This window comes from Drosophila nasuta, chromosome 3, assembly GCF_023558535.2.
Source record: "Drosophila nasuta strain 15112-1781.00 chromosome 3, ASM2355853v1, whole genome shotgun sequence".
NCBI lineage: Eukaryota > Metazoa > Arthropoda > Insecta > Diptera > Drosophilidae > Drosophila > Drosophila nasuta.
In genome coordinates this window covers 6,288,401-6,310,971 of record NC_083457.1, presented here as the reverse complement: position 1 = coordinate 6,310,971, position 22,571 = coordinate 6,288,401, and the positions used below count along the sequence as shown (strand labels likewise).

At 39.8% G+C, this 22,571-nt stretch overlaps 1 protein-coding gene across 1 annotated transcript; it reads right to left on the bottom strand.

The window, feature by feature from the left end:
* Window positions 1–1,695: 1,695 nt before the first annotated feature.
* Window positions 1,696–22,352, bottom strand: LOC132789418 (low-density lipoprotein receptor-related protein 6). Its single transcript, XM_060797425.1, is given in 7 exon segments — window positions 1,696–3,471; window positions 3,533–4,151; window positions 4,272–4,456; window positions 4,459–4,543; window positions 4,737–4,894; window positions 4,948–7,937; window positions 21,316–22,352. Coding segments are annotated over 7 exon segments (5,016 nt in total). The 5' UTR covers window positions 21,494–22,352; the 3' UTR covers window positions 1,696–2,670.
* Between the last annotated feature and the right edge of the window lie 219 nt (window positions 22,353–22,571).

The following is a 22,571-nucleotide window of genomic DNA, read 5'->3' as shown; positions in this document are numbered from 1 at the left end:
AGCCTTCGATAGCTTCAACGTATTGAACAATTGCAGCAGCTGTGTGGTGCGACGATACGCTGAGGTGATTGCCTCACAGCTCCAGTAGAATAAATAGAGATCCACATAAAGCATGGCGTAGAGCACTGTTAGTCCTACGATAGCCAACCAATTGCGTGATTCTTGATGCTCTTTGCCGTCCAACGCAAAGAAGATATATATACCATACAGAATGTTCTGAAAGAGATTCCAGAGGACAACCCCCAATGTCATGAACTTGAGGTACACGGATAAATAGCGAGTTAACGCCGTGATATGATAATGCTCTTGAGCCAACGATTGCAGATCTGATATCGTAAATAAGCTCAGCTGTAGCACTGGATTGATGCCGTCGCGCAATCGTAAAAGGCAAAGGGTCTCCCTTCGACGCAAACTGTAGTAATGTGACTCCAGTTGCAGATTGAGATTTTTGAAGCGGAAGAGCAGCTTCATCAATACCGTAAAGTACTGAAAGAATGTGCTGTGGATGACACTTAGTGCGGTGGTCACATATACCATTTGAGCGACCTTCTGATAGTTTAGTTCCTGGGCAAAGTACAGACTTGCAACGAATACAAATACGGACTGTATTATCATGGTCCCCAGCTTGATTAAGTGGATGCAGTCCAGTTGGCGATTAGTCGCTGCTGTCGTAGGCAACCAAGAGCGTACAAAGCGCTTGTCTAACTTAAAAATCCAGCGTGTTAGTTGCAAAAAGACACGCTCGCGTTTCCGGCGAAAAACAATGATGATCACCATTAGCAGTATTCGTGTCATGACCATCCAACGATCCGTGTGTAGTATAATCATATTATCCTGAAAACTCGAATCCCAGGACGTCAAAAACATGGCGAGCATAGGCAGGCTAGCCAGGATCACAATGTTGCTGATGTAAGCGCACACGGTGAACCATTGTTTCGAGTAAATGCGCTGCCTTTCATAATCCACGACACTGCTCAATGTGCCAATAAATATGGCATAATAGCAGCCCAGCAGCAGTAGTCTGTCCAGTAACTTGCGATGCCAATTGTTGGGCATTGAATTCCGAAAGTCAAGGGAAGCAAACAGTTCCAATGATGATAGTCAACTGGCTTCAGGTGCAACTTTCAAATCCCAACGACTCTGATTGTACTGATGATACACAAAATTGGATTTCGATTATTACGCTAATTACCAAATTCCGCTGAAGGGTTGTTGCGACCAACGTACCCAGCCGCTATTAATAAATACATTGCATTTCGGGCTAGACAGTCAAGAAACTCAATAAAATCAGATTCAAAGCAAGGTATGGATAAAGAACACTCCACTTGAAAAAATTAGTAATATTTTGTTAGGTAGATTTATAAAATTAAAGTTTCTTTAGTACTGTACTTGTATAAAATAAATTGTAAAGAAATTTTTCTTTAATTAAACGATTTCTAAAAATGCATAATTTTGTATTCCAATAAAAAAGTGATGGTTTCTTACTCGACTACAAAGAAGGTTGTTGGCTATTGAAAATGTTGTTTAAAATGATTTTCTGTCTAGAAAGAATAAAATGAGTATTAATAGCAAACTTTATATCTGAAAAAGGCTCTAGCATATAACAGACTATACTATCATATACATAGATTAATATTATAGATTCTATAGGGTGATAATAATAAAACGAAGTTTTTTCATAAAAAAGTTGTTAGATATGTTATAAAATACTGCTCTTTTATATTTGAAAAAAATAATGGGTTTGTATGCTTAGATGGTTGGTTTAATTATACAATTATATTAACTATGATTAACTATAAATATGTATGTTTAAATATTGCAAAAACTACACATGCACTTAAGCGCATGTATTTGGATAACTATTTATTGATTCTCTCGGAATTAAAGAATTATCATCGATTTGTTTGTTGTTGTTGTCAAGAATTAAACAATAAAACACACACAATATTACTGAGGCACTTTTTGGTGTTTATAACAATTAGATTACAATTAAATTAGCTGCGCATTTCGTCGATATTGCTTAATTGGTAATACTAATCAATTGGCTATTTACACTTACAAATCGAAATAAGTATAAACAAAGTGTTAAACGTTCTCAAAATACATATACATACATATATGTATGTTTAGTATAGATATGTATATATAAATGATGAGTACATGTACATACATATATGTATATGTATATTGGCTAGAAATAAATAAACATATGTTGTGTATTTAGAAAATTTGGCACGCGGAATAAGTTCAATTTGCATATTTGTTACATTTGTTACGGTATTTTGTATGATTAATTCGTTTGACTTTAATATCTAATCGAAATGCTTAAAAACTTGCAGTCTATTATTGGCGAACTTTTCGTGTTTGTTTTGTTGCTATTAACAATTACTTTCGTCCGGCAAATGATACTTAACGAGATCGGAAAACATACATTTTTATATATAAAAATAGAATTACATAATTAAGTTTAATCTATTTACACGCGCCGATACGTTTTTTGGCCCATTGCTAACCAAATAGTGTCATAATAATACAATTGGTTAAAGAAAACAAATTAAGCATACACAAGTATGTACAATAGTTAGCACGAGCAGCAGGTTGGACTGCGATAAGTAATGCTATAAAATGCTTCACTGCTTCTTTCCTTCCTTACAAGTGGAATTCAAAATGTTACGTGAATCCGCGACTTGGAGATTGCACCGGTGACGGTGGCGGCGGCAGCGGCGAAAAGTAGGTGGAGCTGCGGGAGGATGGCGATGGCGGGCACGATGACTCCGGCACAATACGCGCATCGCTGTGATAATGCGAGCGTGGCGTCGGAGGTGGCGGATACGGTTCACTATCGTATCCATATTGCAGGCAAGCGGCTGCTGAGCTCGATGACAGTTTGGTGGCGCCACCATTACTATTATTGCTATTAGATTTACTCGTATAATTCGAGTCGGATTCATCGCAAATATCTGTGGAGCATGGCGTAGGTGGCGGCGGCTGATTGATGATCTTGTAGTGCCGATACGGACGACGCGAACGTGTTGCTGGCGATGGTGGCGGATTTATCGGATACGCGACCATGCTGCTGCCATTGGTTGTAGAACTGGAGGCACCAGTTATATGATTGCGATCATACGAGTTCATGCTGTTGCGCGAGTTAAGCGTCGACATTCGTACCGCATCCGCTACGGAGGCAATCTTCGAGACGCGCTGCGATTTGCTAAGCGTCGATGGCGAAAGTGGATCCGACGCCTGATCATCCTTGGGCTCTGTGCGGCTTTTGCCAATGCGTGTGCGACAGAATTGGAGCAAGTAAACGATGGAGAAAATTATGACCATGGTGGCGCCGATCAATATCATAAAGGCGCGCTTATCCGATGCGGGCGCCATGCTGCGCTGCTGGCAAATATCGATGGACTCGTCGCCACCATCGGCACAGTTCTCCCAGCCATCGCAGAGCAGAGCAGAAGATATGCAGAGCTAAGGGGGAAGAGTCTGAATTTAGTACAAGCAAAAATATATGTATTCAAACAATAATCACCTTGCTGGTGGGACATTGAAACTCGCCGGGTCGCTTGCAACAGTCGGCTTCGTCGTGACCGTTGGCACAGTTAGTGGTACCGTCGCAGACAAGCGACTTGTCGATGCACTCGCCCGACTGGCAGCTAAACTGATCCGCCCGGCACGAAGGGCAGCCCACCTCGTCTGACTTGTCGGGGCAATCCTTTTGACCGTCGCAGCGCCACGATGCTGGTATGCAGTCCTTGTTCATATCGCTGGCCACAGGCGCGGCACAAGTGAAGTGATCCGGTCCACAGGCGGGCAGTGCACCACAGTTCTCCTTATCCTCCAGCAGCATCAGATGCTTGGGGCACGAGCAAATGTCTCTCGAGTGCGTTAAGCCATCTGAAGAAGCTACGCAAATGTGCGAGCACTTTGTACGACTGTGCAGGCAAGTGTGATTCCTGAGCAGCTTCGCATCTGGTGTCCAAACAGCGCGTATGTCCGTGATCTGTGGGAGACGCTGCAATTCAGCCGAACGTCGCTCCCCAGTCACCGTCACACGTTCCACACCTGTCTTGTCGTCCAGCCAATAGACGAAGCCGCCCAATGCTGCAATGTTAATCACCTGCGAGATGTGCATGGACACGAGTGTTTTGCTGTAAACAAAATAATGCAAGTTTAATAAAGGTGTTAAGCCGGATTTAAACGAATTAGTCAAATATTCTGTCTAATCATCCTTCAGAAGAAATTTGTTTGACTAGTTCAAATCTACTTACACATTCTTGCCGTTGATGTCCATGGCGTCGATACGCTTGCCGTGTGCGTAGTAAATCATATCCGATTGCTGATCTAGCGCAAGGGTTGTGACTCCCTCCAGCTTAAAGGCCAGCACCATTCGCTCGTTGCCATCGACGCGCGCTCGAATTATGGCTTGATGATTGCCCACATCCGACCAGAAGAGAGAAGACGCTTCATTGCATGCACGGCAATGTTGCGCGGCTTCTCCGAGTCGCCGGTGTCAATGACACCAATCGGGTCCCCAAGGAAACTGTGAATGGACGGAAAGTCATTCAATAAAAAATTGCAAGAAATTGATGCAAGAACCTAAAACTAATAAAATTAGCAGGAAAAGTGGCTAAAATGTAGAGCAAAGTTAAAGATTGCTACAACAAATTAGTATAGTTTGGTCTTATTAAGATGACGACGATTTTAAAGGCAGACAGTAGTAGTAAAAGTCTCACCTGGTCACATTAATGCTGTTGGAGTAAGAGCACGTCCAGAACAGCAGTCGTCCAATAATATCGATGGCAATGTCAAATGGTTGACCGCTGTTGACTAAAACGTTCACCTTGGTGCCGTTGGCCAGGGACCGTTTAATGCTGTGACTACGTCCTTCGATCTATCGAGAATAAAGGTCAGACACGGTATACTAAGATCGAATCTGTCACTTACCCAGTAAATATGATGCGTGATGGGATCGTAGTCGACGGCGCGAATATTCTTTCCTGACACTGGCAGCGGGACATTGGGACAGTCGGTGGCATTGGGCAGCAGTCTGCCGAAGCTGTTGCGCTGGCTGAATATAATGTAGTTACGTGGCGGAATGCATGAGATACCATCCTTGGCGAGCTGATAGTGTGTGGGACACGCACAAGTCATGCCACGTCGGCTGGGTTGTGCCAGGCACAAATGGGAGCAGCCGCCATTGTTGATCTTGCACGAGTTCACTCCCGTCTGTCGTTTGTCGTTAAAGACCAGCAACGAGGTGATGTACGTCATGCCCGAGTGAACTAGGCTGCGATTCTGTCCGGTTACCTTGTGAACACGCTCAATGTCTCCCGTATTCCAATCACTCCAGTAGACATAGTCCTGGTACAGCGAGATGGCGTACGGTTCAACCATGTCACTGCTGACCAGCACCTGACGCCGCTTGCCATCCCAGTCGGCGCACTCGATCGTCGGGCGCTGTTGGGTTGACCAGTAGAGACGTCTGGTGTCCTGGTCAAAGGTCAACCCGACCACATTATTGGCATTCGCTATAATCGTCTGCAGCTCGCTGCCGTCCATAGCTGCGCGACGTATCGAATCCGATGGCAACTCCGCCCAGTACATGTAGCCACGTCGTGGCTCCAGCACAAGTGAGCGTGGCTCTTCGACGCCCTTCCAGAGCAGCACGCGACGACTGCTGCCATCGAGTCGAGCCACCTCAATGCGACGCGCCTCCGCATCAGCCCAGTAGATGTTATGTCCCAGCCAATCGACAGCAAAACCCTCGGGACCAATCAGACCCGAGTCGACGATGCGTTGCACATAGGATCCGTTGAGGAAGGCGCGAAATATGCATTTGGTCTTCTGATCCGTCCAATAGATTCGACGCTCAGCCACCGAGACATCCAAGGCATGCGCATCCCGCACATCCTTGAATGGAATGCGTTCGTCATTGTGGTTGCCCTCGTTGTATTCGATGGAGATGCGTCCGATGTGCTCCTGGCGCGAGAACAACAGGAACGCAGCTGGCACCACACAAGTGCGTTTATCGTTGGACAGCTCGTAGTCAATGGCACAGCGGCAGACGTAATCACGCGGGCGATTCAGGCAAAGATGCGAGCAACCTCCATTCCGCACTGCACACGCATTCTGACCCCGCACCTCGCGCAGTCGTGTCACTTTCAGACCCATAAGATCGGGGTACTGATCGACAACAACGATGCGATTGTTGCCCGTGATTTTGTGCGCTCGATCGATGGAACGTCTCTGCCAATCTGTCCAGTAGAGATAATCATCCAAGATGCTCAGACCGAACAGATGCTTCAGATTATCACTAATGACAACTCGACGATCAGAGCCATCCATGTTGGCCACCTCGATCTTGTCCGTCTTGCCATCACACCAATAGATCGTCTTATGCTCAATATCCAGGGCAATGCCATTGGGCCAGCCCAGATTCTCAGAGACAAGCACCACTCGCTCGGAACCGTCGAGCGAAGCACGTTCAACCTTGGGCTTGCGCTCGTTCCAATCGCTCCAGAACATCCAACCAAGTGAAGGCGCCACTGCAATGGCACGCGGCTCCTCCAAGTGTTCATAGATCAGCACCTTGCGTGCAGAACCATCCAGGCGACAGACCTCAATGCGATCCGTTACCGTATCCGTCCAGTATAAATTACGCGCAAGCCAATCGAGGGCCAGGCCGTCGGGATGTCGCACCTCGGAGGTAACAAAGTCCGTAATTCCACTGCCATCCGCATGGGAACGTCTTATCGTATAAGCCTCCACATCGGACCAGTAAATGTGCTCATCCACCGGGTCATAATCAATGGCTATGGCATACTTAACCTTACCCAGTGGTAGAGGAAAGATCGTATAATCGGGCGAGTCCAGGGAGATTTTGCTAATCTGCGTTCGCTGCACAATGAAAAGCATCTCCTGCGAGCCGTTGGCACAGCTGTTGGATGAGAGGAGCTTGACGCCTGTGGGACAGGCGCAGCTGTATCCCTGGGCGTTGGTCGCCAGCAGACAAAGATGCGAGCAGTTGCCATTATTGTGACTGCAGGGATTATCCTCATACGGTTGCAGCGATGGCGACCAGGCGCGCACTGAATTCGGCGCCTTGGGCGTATCAATGAGCTCCTTCAGCTCCTTTGTCTGCAGATCCAAAGCATTGAGGGAACCACGCAGCCAATCCGTCCAGTATAAACGATTGTTAAAGTACGTCAAGCTGAACGGGTACTTCAGATTGTTGACTATGGTGCGTCGATTGCTGCCATCTAGTTTCATCACATCGATAAAACGAAATTTGCCATCAGTCCAGTAGATAAGCTCGCTTTCCAGGTCCACAGCTAGACCATTGGGCCAGAACACATTATCCTTGACAAGAGTCATGCGAGTCAGCGGATCTCCATCCATGCTTGCGCGCTCGATCTTCGGATACTCGCCCCAGTCCGTCCAAATGAGCAATCGCTTGGCGGGCACAACGGCAATGGCACGAGGCTGATCGAGTTCCGTCCAGAAGAGGACCTTCTGGTAGCGTCCATCGAGTGTGGCCACCTCGATGCGATTCTTCTCGCCATCGGTCCAATATATCTTGTCCGTATACCAATCGATTGCCAATCCCTCCGGCTTGTCCAGACCGCTCGATATCACAGTTTGCTTGGGCGCCTTGGCCAATGGCAGCGTCGAGTTCGTCTGCGCACACTCGATCTTCTCACGGCCACAGTCTGTCCAGCATACAAGGTTCTTGGCGTAGTAGAAATCAATGGCCATCGCCTCGGCCAAGTCCTTGACAATCACATCGATTTGTGGACCGCCCGTTGGCTTTGTTATGTTCGCCACTTGGATGTCATGGCGGGTGGTGAATAACAGCGTTGCTGGCGTGTTAATGAACTGTCCAGGAGCGGAGGGACCTCCAGCAACCAGCGAGGATGAGACGGGTCCTCCATGCACTGAAAATCGAAACAAACGAAAAAGTTGGTTTAGCATCCGGCTCTGATATTTAATTTGATAATGATATATTAAAAATAATAGGTGTAAACACATTTTAGTATATTCTTCTGGACTCTATAATCTTATTCATAATACAGTATAGTTTTCAAACTGTAGTAAAAGCCAAAAAATATATATAACGCAGGAAGAAATCAAGACCAACAATATTCGTATCTGTGTCTGTCTGCAAATTTTTCACTATTACTATAGGGGTAAACGTTATAAGTACATTCTTCTATACTTGAGATTCAGTAGTTTTTCACACTTATTATACTATTGAATTCAAAATTATTATTATTATATTATTAAATACAAAATATTCATAAAGAAATAGAGTATTGTTTGGTAATTTTATTAAAGAACTATCGACAAATCACGATCAACGACAACATTTGACTGATATACAATATCAGTCTGTAAGTTCTTTAAGTTTGAAGTCTTTAGCTAGATTTTAAATACAAACGATTGAAAATCATGTCACTATTTCTCCGGTTATAATAGGAGTCAACAGGTGAAAATAAATAATCATTAATTGTGACTAGTTTTTATAATGCAAACTATTCTCGAGATTCTGTTTCTTCAACATATATTTCTAGCACTTCTATCTTCGACAACTACAAAGCTCAATAAACGATAATTTATAACCATTCCCGCACCCACTTCAGTTAGCTCTTTGACTCTTATTTATGCCGCTGAATCCAACATTCTGTCGGTCTCTTGGCATATCCCAATTAGGTGCTCAATCCTGTTTGCATGCGATCCCACGTTTTGCTTAATCCAATTATAATTCTCCCCCCATTCGGTTTGTTGTGCTAATGCATATGAAATTCTGCACACCTTCCTCTGACACAACAAGTCAACTGTCGAATGGTTAACAACATGCAAATTACAACTACGCACCACTGCAGTGGTTAAACTGGTTGTAGGTGGTGTTGTGGTGCTTTCAAGTGGGCGTTGCAGCTGCAAGTGATTTAATTGTTTATGAATTTTCAAACTTTTCCAGCTTACATGCAACTGAGCGAAGGTAGTTCAAATTAAAAGGAACGACTGCATGACAAGTATGTATTAAAGAAATACAAATTATTGACAAAATTCAATATATTTTTAACGCAACGTTTACGTCATCTTAAAACTTGCAAATCTATCTAAGTTATATATGTTTATAGAGTTGTTTGTCTTGACTGACTGATTCGTTCGATGACTAAACTATGCACGGTAAAAGTTATACTGCTGAAGATATCATAGTCTGATATTATGTAATTCCCGTTTTTTCGAAATTGAAAACTTTTTTCTTTATGAAAAGCTTTTTATCTGTTAAATAATGTAAATTCATTATAATTAGAGATTCCCATCAATTATGATTTTACAAGGTGTTGGAAAAGTCGTTCATATTTAATATGTAAGCAGTAGGAAGATATCAAAAACAATCAATCTTAATTATATTAAACTATTTATTTGCTACTAGTTTTAAAATAAAATGTAATGTAGTACAAATGAAAACATTTATATAGGCTGACTAGTGTAAGAACCAAATACAAAGTGAATCAAATGCCACATTGAAGTTTTATTGTATTTCTCATAAAATAATTAATTATATACTATATAGATCTTTGGATTAATCGCATAATTGTAAGAAGTTGGTATACAAACTTAAATTTTATTTTAAAGACTTAAAAATAGTAAATCTTTTTGAATACAAATAATCGATCAGTAGACCACAGCTTGTTAAAACGTTTGTATGAGTCACGCAATAATAATAAAGATTAAACACAGCAGAAATTCATTGGAAATGTTTATTTGTACAATCGGCACTAAACAGATTAATTGGATCTTGGCAAGCACAATTAGTGTGGCACGCTTCTGGAAAACCAATTACATATCATCTTATATTGTGTAAAGTTAATAAATTGCTCAATTTGAAGGTGTGCAAAGCAGCACGTTGCAATTAGTGGATGCTCAACGGATGCGCAGCCTTTGGGATTGGCAGCGGATCTTGCTTGGGCTTGTTCTGACTTAATTCAGGTGAACGAGTCAACGCCAGCAGTTTCAGTTTACAGTTGGCAGGGTCCAATTGCCAGTGGCAGCAACCGGAATTACAATAACAACATTTAATGCTAAATGGGTGCAAGTAGCGTTATTGTTGCAACGGGATACGTTGAGCTAACAAAACTTTGTGTGAGCATTGCATTTGCAACCTGGTCCGTCTCTCGTAGCAGCCATGCCCCCCTCCTCCTCTCCACTCCACTCCCCAGAACAGAACAGAACAGAGCAGCACAACCACTCCAGTCTCGCTGAGTGGTCGCATTATGCTGCAGCTACAGCTGCAACTAGAACTGAACCGAACTGAACTGAACTGAACTGGAGCTGTGCCTGGTGCCAGTTGGGTCGAGGCAATGCTAGTGGTGCCGTGCCTGTCTCCGGCTCTGCGCTAGTTACAACGGAAGTTCTCAGCTATTTAAATGTGTTGAGAGCTTGGCTAGCTAAATAGGCAACCAGCCGTCAAGCAGACAGTCAGCCAGAAAGGACAGCGCTTGTCGTTCCCGTTCTGGTCCTGCTCGTGGTCCTCAACAAGAGAGAGACCTGTATGCCTGCCTGCCTGCCAACTAGTCAACAAGCCCTCCTCTTCTTCTGCCCGCCCGTTAGTTGCCTACCCAACGTTCCTGCAATTTCCATTATTTAAGCCCCCGTTGTTGTTCTATTTGCTGGACGGATTAAAAGACAAAATGGCGCAGTGCACATAAACTGACTGCAAAAACTTCCCCCGCAAACTTATTTAACAATGTGCTCTGTGCTCTAGAGAAGGAGACACTACGAGTATTAAAGTTTGTATTACCTTAAAAAAGCTACAAAACTTGAGAGTAATTCATTTCATTAATTACTAAATCCAACGCAAAATCGATAGTCAGAATACAATATGTTTTATGAGCCATAGAGTTATACTTTCTCTAAAATATTTAAGAATTAAAGTGAAAATTTTAAAACTTTTTTTGTATTTCCAGAATTGTCTCTTTCGTTGAGACTAACAATAAGTATTTACTTTCCTTACAGGGTGAAAATTTGTCAGTGGTTTGGTGTTTGGTAATTTCCCAAATCCATTCCTGATTCTTTTCTTTTTGAGTATATTTAATTCCTTCTACTAATCTTAATTGTTAGCTCCACAATATTTTTCGCAACAACAAAGTCCATAACTTTGATAATACTTATTTGTTTTTCTTTCGGTAAAGTAACTTTCTTATATTATACATAATTTTTTGGTGCACATTATTAATTTGTTTTTTTTTGGCAGCAAAAGGTGGAAAATGCAAAGTGCATTTTGTTCTGTTTCGACTCGGTCGCCTTTTTTGCAACTTTTATGCTTAAACTTTGTTTCTTGCGGTGGACTTTCGTTGCAAATACTAAAACTTTTATAATTACAAAGCAAACTTTTGGACAACTTTTTCATTTGGATTTGCCAGCTTGCTTGCCATGGTTAACATTCATCAGGTCTAGAGTCTAGACCAATGTCTCAAAAGTCTATACTTAATGTCAGTAATATTTATTTATTTATTATATTAAATCTAGTATTTAATACTACATTTAAATAGAGAAGAGAGTACTGGCAGCTGGGGCCTTCAACTCGAAAAAACTGTCGGTACTTATAATACCTTACATTTAGTTTACATTATAAAATTGTACATTTTCATAAAATTATCATTTGAAGGGATTTGTAGGAGGTGTAAAGGTATCTGGGAACCAAACTCGGAAACCCTAATGCTCTTTAAATTTGGACAGGTGTCGAGGATATGATCCACAGTTAGGCTGCCACCACAGAGTGGGCATGGAGATTGTGTTGTGCCGGTTAAAAGGTGGTCAGTAATATTAAAGACAAAAACTAACCAGAAAGGCAGGAATTATGTATATTCAATTATATTGTAAATGAAACTAATAGAAAATCCATTTGATTACAACATATGTACATATAAATTTACTATTTTATCTTTGTAGCTGTAAACAGTTATTACGAATTTCTATGGCGTCCAGTTCACTCCGTGAAGTGACTGTTTTAAAGACAGCTTTTGCCTGGGTGCTGCTCATCAACTTGTTTCTGGATCCCTCATCAGCAGGCAGAAGGCAATCGCGTTTAAAATGCAACACAAGCCATAACAAAAACATCATTGCAAAAACCTCAAACAACAACAACAATATTACGCGAAGAGGAGCGAGAGGCACATAGTCGACCAAGGTCTGCATTAACATTTAAAAAGGTTCAAAATAAACATGGAAGAGGCGGCTGGCTGTCCCTGTCCGATAAACTGACTTCTGGTCTCGTCCAGAGCTGGCCACAAGTGTGCGTACATCATCAACTTTATGGGTCTGTTAACAAGCCAAACGAACATGGTAAATAACATTAAGTTTGCTACCAAATTAAGCCATAACACGATTGCCTGGGCTTCATGTATGAAATAACATTAAGATTATTGAAATTCTTTAATTAATAGTCGTGTTTATTGTATGCTTTCGATAAAGAAATGGGCTATCTCACTACACAATGGTACTGATAATTTTAATTACTTTACAGTCTTGTTCACTGAATAATAATATCGTGGGGCATTTGCAAATTTCAGGAAACTCTTTCGCTTAAGGCAAATCAACTTAGTGGTGAAAGCTAAAAGGGAAGGAAGGAAGAAAAGACTTCAGAGTGCAATTCAGGAAAGATTCAACATAATTTATATTTAATATTTTACAGGGTACACAAAAGTCGCAGCTTTAAGATTGATCTGAAGTTGGTTGGGATGCGAAGCTGCCTCTTATCATGCAAACATCATCAACAATGCGAAACCATCGAAAAAATTGCAGCTGCGAACAACTCAAAAGTGGAAAAGGCAACTTTGCCCAAAAGGGGCAAACCAGGCAGAGCTTTTAAGAGCCAGAAGGGGAGCCAGATGCGGGGAGGAGCGGCGAGGAAGGAGTTCAACCAAAGGGGGCGGCAACGGTCAGAATGTGGCTGGCCAGGATGTTGTTATGTTTTCATGGGCATTGTTTGTGTGAGCGTGCTTCATGTTTTATTTAATATCTTCAAAATAATATTACAATGATAAATGGTGAATGGTAAATGGTGAATACTAAATTGTAAAATGCTAAAAGGCAGAGACTTCGCCAGTCGATGACATTTCCATTTGCATGACGAGACATTCAAATGTATTTTGTACAGTCTGAAGAGGCAGCCGAGCCAATGTGTTGATCTAATCTTGGGCCCAGAGCTAAGCCTCCATGTTCGAGTGACTCTCTCTCTTTCCCTCGTTCTGCTCCCCTCTTCTTCGACATTTCCATTTTGGCAAGCATTCACGAAGCGTGGACTCAACTCGTTAGCAGCCACTTCCCGTTGCCTCTTCTCTTCTCCTCTTCTTCACCATTTCGTTCTCTCTCTCTTAGTTCTTCCATTACCCCTCGCCATGTCTGCGCTGTCTACTCTTCCAAAGGCTATTAACTTGCACAGCATGCAATTTGCACGTTCACAAAGACTTGCCAAAACTCAGCTTCTCGTTTACGCTTCAGGGGACCTGAGGAGGTTTGCTGTCGTTCAATTGGGCATGCTCGAATACCAGATACCCTGTGCTCTCTGCCTTTTCAATTTACATTTCCTGTTCTGGTTCTGGTGTTGTTGTTGTTTTAAATTCAAATGCTTTAAAGTGCTTTCTAATTAAATACTTGTGCCAAATACGTGACGGGGCAAAAGGGGGGAGGAGTGCTATGCAAACTCCGACAACTGGTGGTAGCTTGAGCCTAGTCAGCGCATAAAGTTCTGCTGATGGTGCAGTAGGCAACGTGGAGTGGCATCGCCACATCGCCACCCCAGCCTAGACCAGACCAGAGTAGGGCATCCAGCCAAGCACATGCACATAACGAGGCTTCAGTGCTGCTGCCTCTTGCCTCATGCCACAACTACATCTGCAGCAGCAGCAGCAACAGCAACAGCTATGGCAGCATCAACATCAGCATCAGCAATCTGCACCCCGCCCACACATACACATTTTTCAACAACAACAGCAGCAACTGCAACTAGTTTGAACCATGGCCAGGTCTAGGCACCACAATTCATATTATGATAACGATGTGGGTTGGCCAGAAGTTGCAGCAGCAGCAGCAGCAGCCACAACCGCTGCCCTAGCCTCGACAGCCGCAGAGCAGCGCAGCAGAGGCAGAGGCAGCTCAGCGAACAACTCAGCTCAAGTTGCCATTCGTGTGCAAAATATTGTGTTAATATTTTTCCGCTGCTGTTACTTATTTGCTACCACAGTGAGCTCTCGCTAGCAAGAAATTGAATATCTATCAAATGGATCACAAATTCATGTAATAATAAAATGCAGCTTTGCATTCTTCTATCATTTAATTGCACATCGCAAAATTACAATTTTTAGCTTAACTGCATTGCTTGTAATGGCAATATTTGAATTTCTTATGAACAGTTTTTAGTTAAACGCATTAAGGCTGATAAATTTACCTGTTATTAACTAAACAAAAATATTGTTCAATTTGTGTACAGTTTAACATACAGATTAGTTTAATTGCACATTGCAAATATCAATTTTTTAGCTTAACTGCATTGCTTGTAATGGCACTATTTGAATTTCTTATGAACAATTTTTAGTTAAACGCATTAAGGCTGATAAGTTTACCTGTTATTAACTAAACAAAAATATTGTACAATTTTTTAACGAACAAGTTTCAATTCAACATATAGATTAGTTTAATTGCATATTGCAGATAATTGCAAATTTGTTGGTATTCAAAATGAATGTGCCAATACATTACATTAACATACAGATTAGTTTAATTGCATATTGCAGATAATTGCACATTTTTTTGGTATTCAAAATGAATGTGTCAATACATTACATTAACATACATACATATTAGTTTAGTTGCATATTGCAGATAATTGCAAATTTGTTGGTATTCATCATATGAGTGTGCCAATACATTATTACTAATGAAAAGAATTTGTATCGAAATGTATATAGTCATTGCATGCAAGGATCAATTAAATATGATGTAAATGGATTTAGAGCGAGCATTAAATCACAAAAATTAACAACATTTTTACGTTAGCAAGTGATCACTGTAGTGCCGTCAAATGTTTGCCTGGTTAATTTTGTGGCAATATATGTATCCACTCGCGCTTTCGCGTTTCGTCTCGTTTCGTTTTGATAGTAGCTGCTGCAGTTCTCCGCTCGGCCATAAACTGTAGCCCCATCAAGATTGCAGGCCCTGAACATTGCCTGTCTGCTTGGCTTGCTGACTGCCCGAGCTTAATGTATTAGTTGGAGGCAGCACAGCACAGCACAATGAATGCGGGCCCCTCGAAGAGCCCCAAACAACAAAACATGCAAGAATAATTATTTTCAGCCTGTTGAAGATACCTTATAACATTCTATATTTTTTTATGGAAGTATCCCTTGCAGCTCGTTACTATGGCAGTTAAATTATATAGTAATGCTGTTTATTATTATTTAACGATAACAACTGTTGAGATGCTTCAACCATATGGCAGGAACATAAACTGATACGCTTTGTACATTGTTTAAAATTTTCTCAATTATTTTGTAAAATTTTGTATAGCTTTCAAGATTATTATTATTCAAGATTATTAAGTAAAGCAGTCATCAATATAAATAAACTTGATTTCAAATTTAATTCAATTCCTTAAAGAAATTTGAAACCAACAAAAACAATCAAATAGGTATATAAAATAAGTTGCACTCATCTAGACTGTTCCAAATGAGTTGAAAACTGAGCAAAATCTGCCAATCGTTTGGAATCGATTTCTTTTTTGCGATTCAAATGTAAATAAAGGTTATAAATTTCAGAATTTAAGTATGCATTAATTACATACTTAGATATTAATTACTATACTTAACAGTGGGTAACGTTTTATGGTCTCGAGAGGTGACAATAAAATTGCCTTCAAAGCAATTTATTGTCAGACGCCATTTACTTAACATAACAAAAGTGAACTTAGATCATCAAAATGCTGCAATTAAGTCAAAAGATTGACGACAGTAAACACTCGAGAGTTGAAAACGACAGCAAAGAATTCGCAGAGACTTTTTGTACGGATTTAAATCTTTAAAATAGTTTCCGAGTGTTCACTGTGCTTATTACCATATGTATTACGGAATATCCAATTTATATAGTATACAGATACACATGCTTTTCACATGCAAATAAAATATGAAATAAATTCGCATTTTCGTTCAAAAAAATGCTGTTTGGTTTTTATTACAATAGACAAATACAATAGTCATTTGTTGTTTCTTTTTGTGTATGGAGATTTTGGTTTAAATATTGTTTTCATCTTGTTAACACAGACACACTTAAAGGCAAACAGAGAGTCAGACAGCGAATAAAATTCATATAAATATCTTATTGTTGTAGTATCTGCCTTTGGGCACCTTTTGTCAAAATTTATGCGGTAACCCGTTGAACCCCAGGTAGTCGAGCAGAAAACAGCAAAAACAACAAACCAACAAACCAAAATAACAAAAAACCAAAAAAGAAAAGAAAAGAACATAAAACCCAGGAAGAACAAAGTTAAGCAAATGATTTAACATGTTGCCGTTGCCTCCATCTGACACCTTGTGTTAAGGCTCGTTAAGAAGCGACCGAGTTAAAGTCGAAGTTGGGTCTTGGAGACGATCTTATCGATCTTGGCTCGTAATCTTCATAATAATTATGCTTGCTTTAGCTTATGGATAAGAGATTGTGCTTTACGTTTAGTTTATGCTCAGCGATAAATATTATGATTAATGTCTGAAATCTCCTCTCTTTACGATTTCTTTACTTTTTCCATTCGTTTGTCAATCTTTTCCATTTATTTAGCGCGTTATCTGCGGCTAATTAGTAATTACGGAAATGGTAATTATTAAGAATAATTGAAAGTTTTTTATAATACTATACATACTAAAAAAATACAGTTTTTATTGAAAGAAATCTGAATACTACAACTTTTATTACGTTAAGATTAACCACTTAAGAAAAAAAAAAGAAAACCAAAAATTATCCTTTAGAAGAGGGAAATTGTAATCATCTGATCTGATGTTGCGTCTTCAGCTTTATAGGCAAATATAGTAATTTAATGCAATTAAAACATACAAGCTACAAGTTGATGGAAATAAGTTGAATAACAAAGTTTGCCAGACAGTTGAAGAGTACTTAAAGTGGCGAATGAGTAATTCAAATTGATATAGAGGTAATTACATACTATAACATGGCATGTTGCGTTAAGCTGTAAAAGTTAGCACATTACAAATAAATGTCATTATTAAGATACCAATGCATTGGTCAGCAGGGTTAATGACATTCTCTGCATATTTACACAAATACGCACACACACACACACATTGTGTATGCAGGAAGTGAATGAAAGCGGTTGGAATCGAAAGCAAATGTTGCAATAATGGGTAATGCGGTACACTCTTTGGCTATTCTTGTTGGGTTCTCTCTCTGTCTGTCTCTCTCTCTGTTTCTCACTCTCATTCTCTACATATGTATGTACATACATGTGTGTTTTCCTGGTTTGGCGTTAATTAGCATTTCCCAGAGCTTCAAAGCGGCGTTACCAACTAGTTGAGCGTAATTTGAGAGATAAATTATAAACAAAAGACGATTTGTATATCAACACATTAATTGTGAATGATATGCTTTTGCACTTGCCTGCGAATGCAGCCCTGGTGCCGCTTCACGAGGGACCCAGCGAAACAAGCGAGATAGCAATGTACCACATACACATACATACGTACATACATTACAAATGGGGCCATTGATAGATTTACACACACACGCATACGAATGCAAGCGCAAAGCGCATCAATGATTTGTTTGTGCAGCCGTTGTTGTTATTGTTATTGTTGCTGGTTGGTGCTGCCAACTGTGTTTGTCATTTAAGCATGTTGTTGTCGTTGTCGTTGTCGTTGTAGTCGCTATTTTTGTTGTTGTAACAAACTCTTCACAAGGCTTTCCTTTGAGGAAGCAGCCTTTACATGTGTATCAACTGCCTGCCGGTTTTGCTTTGACGTTTTGTTATTGTTATTATACCCTGTAATCAACTAATGCAAGCAGCAAACGGAAACCACTATCAACAACATGCTTGCACCTTTGACAACCTTCGAGCTCAAAGACAATTGTTTGAGAATCCTTTTGTAGCCCATTAATGATGCGCTTAATAATCAGCTAAAACATTTTCACAAAGCTTTTCTTGCGTCTCAGCAAAAAAGTAGTTCGACAAAATGGAGGAGTTTTTGAGTTGACTGTTTTTGTTTAAAAAAGTAATTAACCAATTTAAACTTTAAAGATAATTCAAACTAAGGTTGAGTATATATATTAAGTAATTATATTAACGTATCTGTAAGCATTGTATTGTTAGATTACATCGAGTAATTGATGAATCATGAAAGGTATGAAGAAACATGTACATACATTAAAATACATAGATATTATTTCAGATATTAATTTCAAAGATTTAAATTTCTTAAAGAAATATAACTTTCTTGATCAAATGAAGAGGACAGAGTAGAGTAAATACTGTAGTAACTTACATCCTAACAAATAATCTATAGAGTATTTAATCTTCGTTATACCACAGGCACACATTACTTTGATGTTTGCTGTGGAGTTTGCCTGGAGCTTCATGGACTCGTGAGCTTTCGAGAAATTAGTATGCACAACAGGTTAAAATTATACAAACAACAATCAACAACAACATATGTTGGAATAAAGTTAAATTGGATATTCAGAGAGCATAAAAAATCTCTCAAATTAACCAGAATCTGAGCTGAAAATTGAGACTACTCTGTGGGTAAAAACTTTAACCGATCGTACATACACATACGAGTATGTATGTATGTGTGTTTGCATGTACAATATCACACAGTAAACAGTATAGTCAAAAAGTTTCAGCATCGAACGGCTTTAAAAATATCGAAGCAAAACAAAGAACGGCCATCAGAGCAATTACTGAAGAACAAAGAGTAGTGAAAAAGGCAAAACAAGCCCAAAAACAGATTCCTCACAGTTGTTGCGTATGTGTGCCTGTGTGTTGTGTGTGTGTGTGTGTGTGTGCCTGTGTGCGGCTGTGTGTATGCGTGGCAAGATGTGAGCTCTAGGGTGACCGACTCCAAACAAGTCACCGGAGACGCAAACGCAGACTGGGCTAAAAAGGGTCGTCTCTCTTAACGATGTGCATGTTTATATGTCGACGCCGTCGACGCCGTGGCCGCAACAGGGCACAGGCCGTCTGTCCGCCCGTCCGCTTGTCCGCCTGGCAGGCTGGATGGCAGGTAGGCAATGCACAGACATTTTAAGTAGTGGCTAAAAAGACAACAAAAACCACTACGAGCAACCGAAGGGGCCAGACGCAGTTTAGACAACATAAGCGTACTACATTCACATCTGTGCATGTGTGTGTATGCAGTATCTACATATGTGTATGTATATGGATGTAGCTTGTTAGCACTGGGGACCTGCCCAAGTAAAGCAAAAACCTTAAAAAGGTCTTGTTTTTGTTTTGGTTTTTTGTACGTGCATGCTGCGCTTAATTCGTTAGTTGGCCAACGCCAACGGCAGTGTAAAGTTGGCCTCCACTCACACATACACACACTCAAACACGCATGTATATAAGGAGTAAATAGAGTTGCCTGTGTGCGCCTACAAATATGCAAATTATATTAAAACTTAAATACCTGCTGACATGCTTCGCTTTAAACCCGTCAGACTGTTTGCATTTCTCTTAAATAATTTTCTTGTTTATAATAATGGTAATAACTCGTTGCACAATCTGACTTTCTGTTTAACCATTCAGACAGAGTTTAGAGTTAAAGATATGATCTTTAGTTATATGATGATTACGGTTTTTTTTGCTACTAATTGTATTAAACACATTGTTTTTAAATAAAAGGTATTAACTAAAAAAAAAATGAATATTTAAGTTGGTTTCGCAACTTCTGTACCAATTTTGCTTAAAAAATACATCAATGCACATAAAGAAAAACAATCGACATTTGTTAATAACAAAATTTAAAAGAATAAACAAATAAAATTGCATACATATGATAGAAAACTATTCATAGATAAAGGAAAAAATACCCGTGTAATGGCTTTCGCCGAATTCTGATAAGCAATTGCAAATATTTGAACATTATTGCTCACGAGAATTTGCGTACTTGACAAAGAGCTAGTTTTCAGTGTGTTCTCCTCTAAACCATACAGCCAAGGGCCGCACAATTATGGTCAAAGCTTTGTGAATATTTAAAAGACCGCAATAAAGGGTCTAAAGTACTACGTCCGTCTACTCTAGACGTATACTGCTGCAGCACTATTAGTTATTAAAATGACTGAATTATTAAGACATAAGTTTCTATACCCTATACTTGAGAATGTATACCATAGCGAATATACCTTCTTATTGAGATTGAGGACAACTAAACTCCATTAATTAATATATTCAAGTATTAATAACAAAAGTTTTCTGAAGTTTGGAAATTATAGTTTTGATTATAGATTTGACAATCATACTTAAATTGAATACAAAAAAAAATAACAGTAATAGATGCCTTCAAGAACAGTCGAATTTTGTTTTAAAATTTGTTATATCGTAAATTTAACGTCGTCTTGTATGTTAAATAGATAGATAGTTGCTAAAGTTACTTTTAAGAAGTAAATTTATATTGAATATTATTTCTTTAACAGAGTATGTTCTCGTCGGGAATACTCGTTTGCAGCACTCATACTTGCTTTTTGTGCTTTGCTGCTCATTAACGTTTCTAGTGGGGGGTGAAGGTGGAGGCTCTTTGGTTGAGCCTTTTAAATTATGTGCAATCAAGTGAAGTGGCCATACTACAGTCCAAATAATAAGTATTATGTAGTAAAGTTTTTGTTGCATTTTGCATGCTGCGCACTTTACGATATGCAAAAGTTGTCAAGCCAAAGCGGCTTAGCAAACAGTTTTGAAAAGAGGAGCGTAAAAAATGCAACAGAAACCACAATTACAACACCTACACACACAAATAGACAGAGCGAGATGAAGATAAAACGAAAGAGTGTGGGTGTGTTAGAGGGAGAGAGAGAGAGTAATGTCTTTCACTGCATGTTCTTCTCTTACATTGCTGAGAATCGTATGTACACAAATACATGTTTCATGTATGTGTGTGTGAGTACATGGAGTGTTAATGAACTTGTGAATACGCCTCTCTCCCCCGAAACCATCGAATATCATTCAAATTAATAAAAAACGGCATCAACTGGCTATCGATTGATTTTATGTCTATTAAACTGCTATAAGTAGTTATAAAATTGTGCGCTTACCATTTTTGTATTGCCAACTGTTTGAGATACAGGAGCAAATGATGAGTAGAAAGCTTATCACATAGCTAAGGTGGCGAGAGTTTCCGCTACAATTCTTTACACATTTTGATGTCGTAATTTGGCACAATTGTTTGAGCTTAATATTACTATGATGACTTGTATATGGCCCACGAGCCATTGTCAAAGCCCCAAAGACATTTGGAACCAGAGGACTTGAAGCGAATTACGGTTGCTAGGTCGAGTCGCACAGAGTCGTCCTTTCATTTGCCAAACATAAATATTTACTATGTTTTTATCGTGTCGCAGAAAACATAGCTAACACACATGCAAATACACACACGCATATATATAATACACACACGCACAAGAGGCCCAGAAATTATTTAAAGTGCAGACAGACAGGTATTCTGTTATGTTTGCATGCAGAGAGAAGGAGAGTGAGCGTCTTCACTTTGTTGTCTCATTCTCCATGACGTTGTTGTTGATTTTGTTGTAATTGGCACGCGATAAGCATTGCGTCACTGTAACACTAACTGAAACTTGAACACTGCTGTTGCTTGGGTTTTTTGGATCTGGCTGCGACTGCCTAGTTATAAACTGTAAACGGAACGATTAATTTATTGGCGCAACAAGCCGGCAAGTGTCGCGATATGTTTTCTTTCTTCACTGGAAAACTTTGCAAAACCAAAACAAAACATGACAAGCGTTGTAGTGTCTCTAGCACGCCATAAATTTAGCCACACGGCGTTGTGTTTGTTAGATTTGGATATGTGTGTAAATATTACACTCGACATGGACTTGTTTTTTTCCTTTTTGTACACTTTGGCCGACGCACAGCACTTTAAATGCATTCTACATTTTTAAATCAAGAATTCCGAGTGTTGGAAACAATAATCAATTGAACACGACAAAACATTGCATGGTGCAATGTTCACGCGAATTAGTAGCCATTTTGTTGCTATTTATTTCAACAAATTTACTTAATTAAACCTTGTGATGCTTCTAGTCCATGCCCGATGCTACTCGATACTACTTATGGAATGACCATTCAGCTATTCAGCAGGCATAACAGTGGCAGAACATTAACATTTTATCGAATGTTCTTTAAAATTGCGATAAAATTATAATTATCGAATAAATAAAAGAACTTGTACATTTAAAAGTAAATATGTAATACAAACTGACAGAAATTTATGTTTCGAAATAGGTTTACTTTTTTAAATAGCTTTTTAGTTGTATTATTTATTTATTTTTTT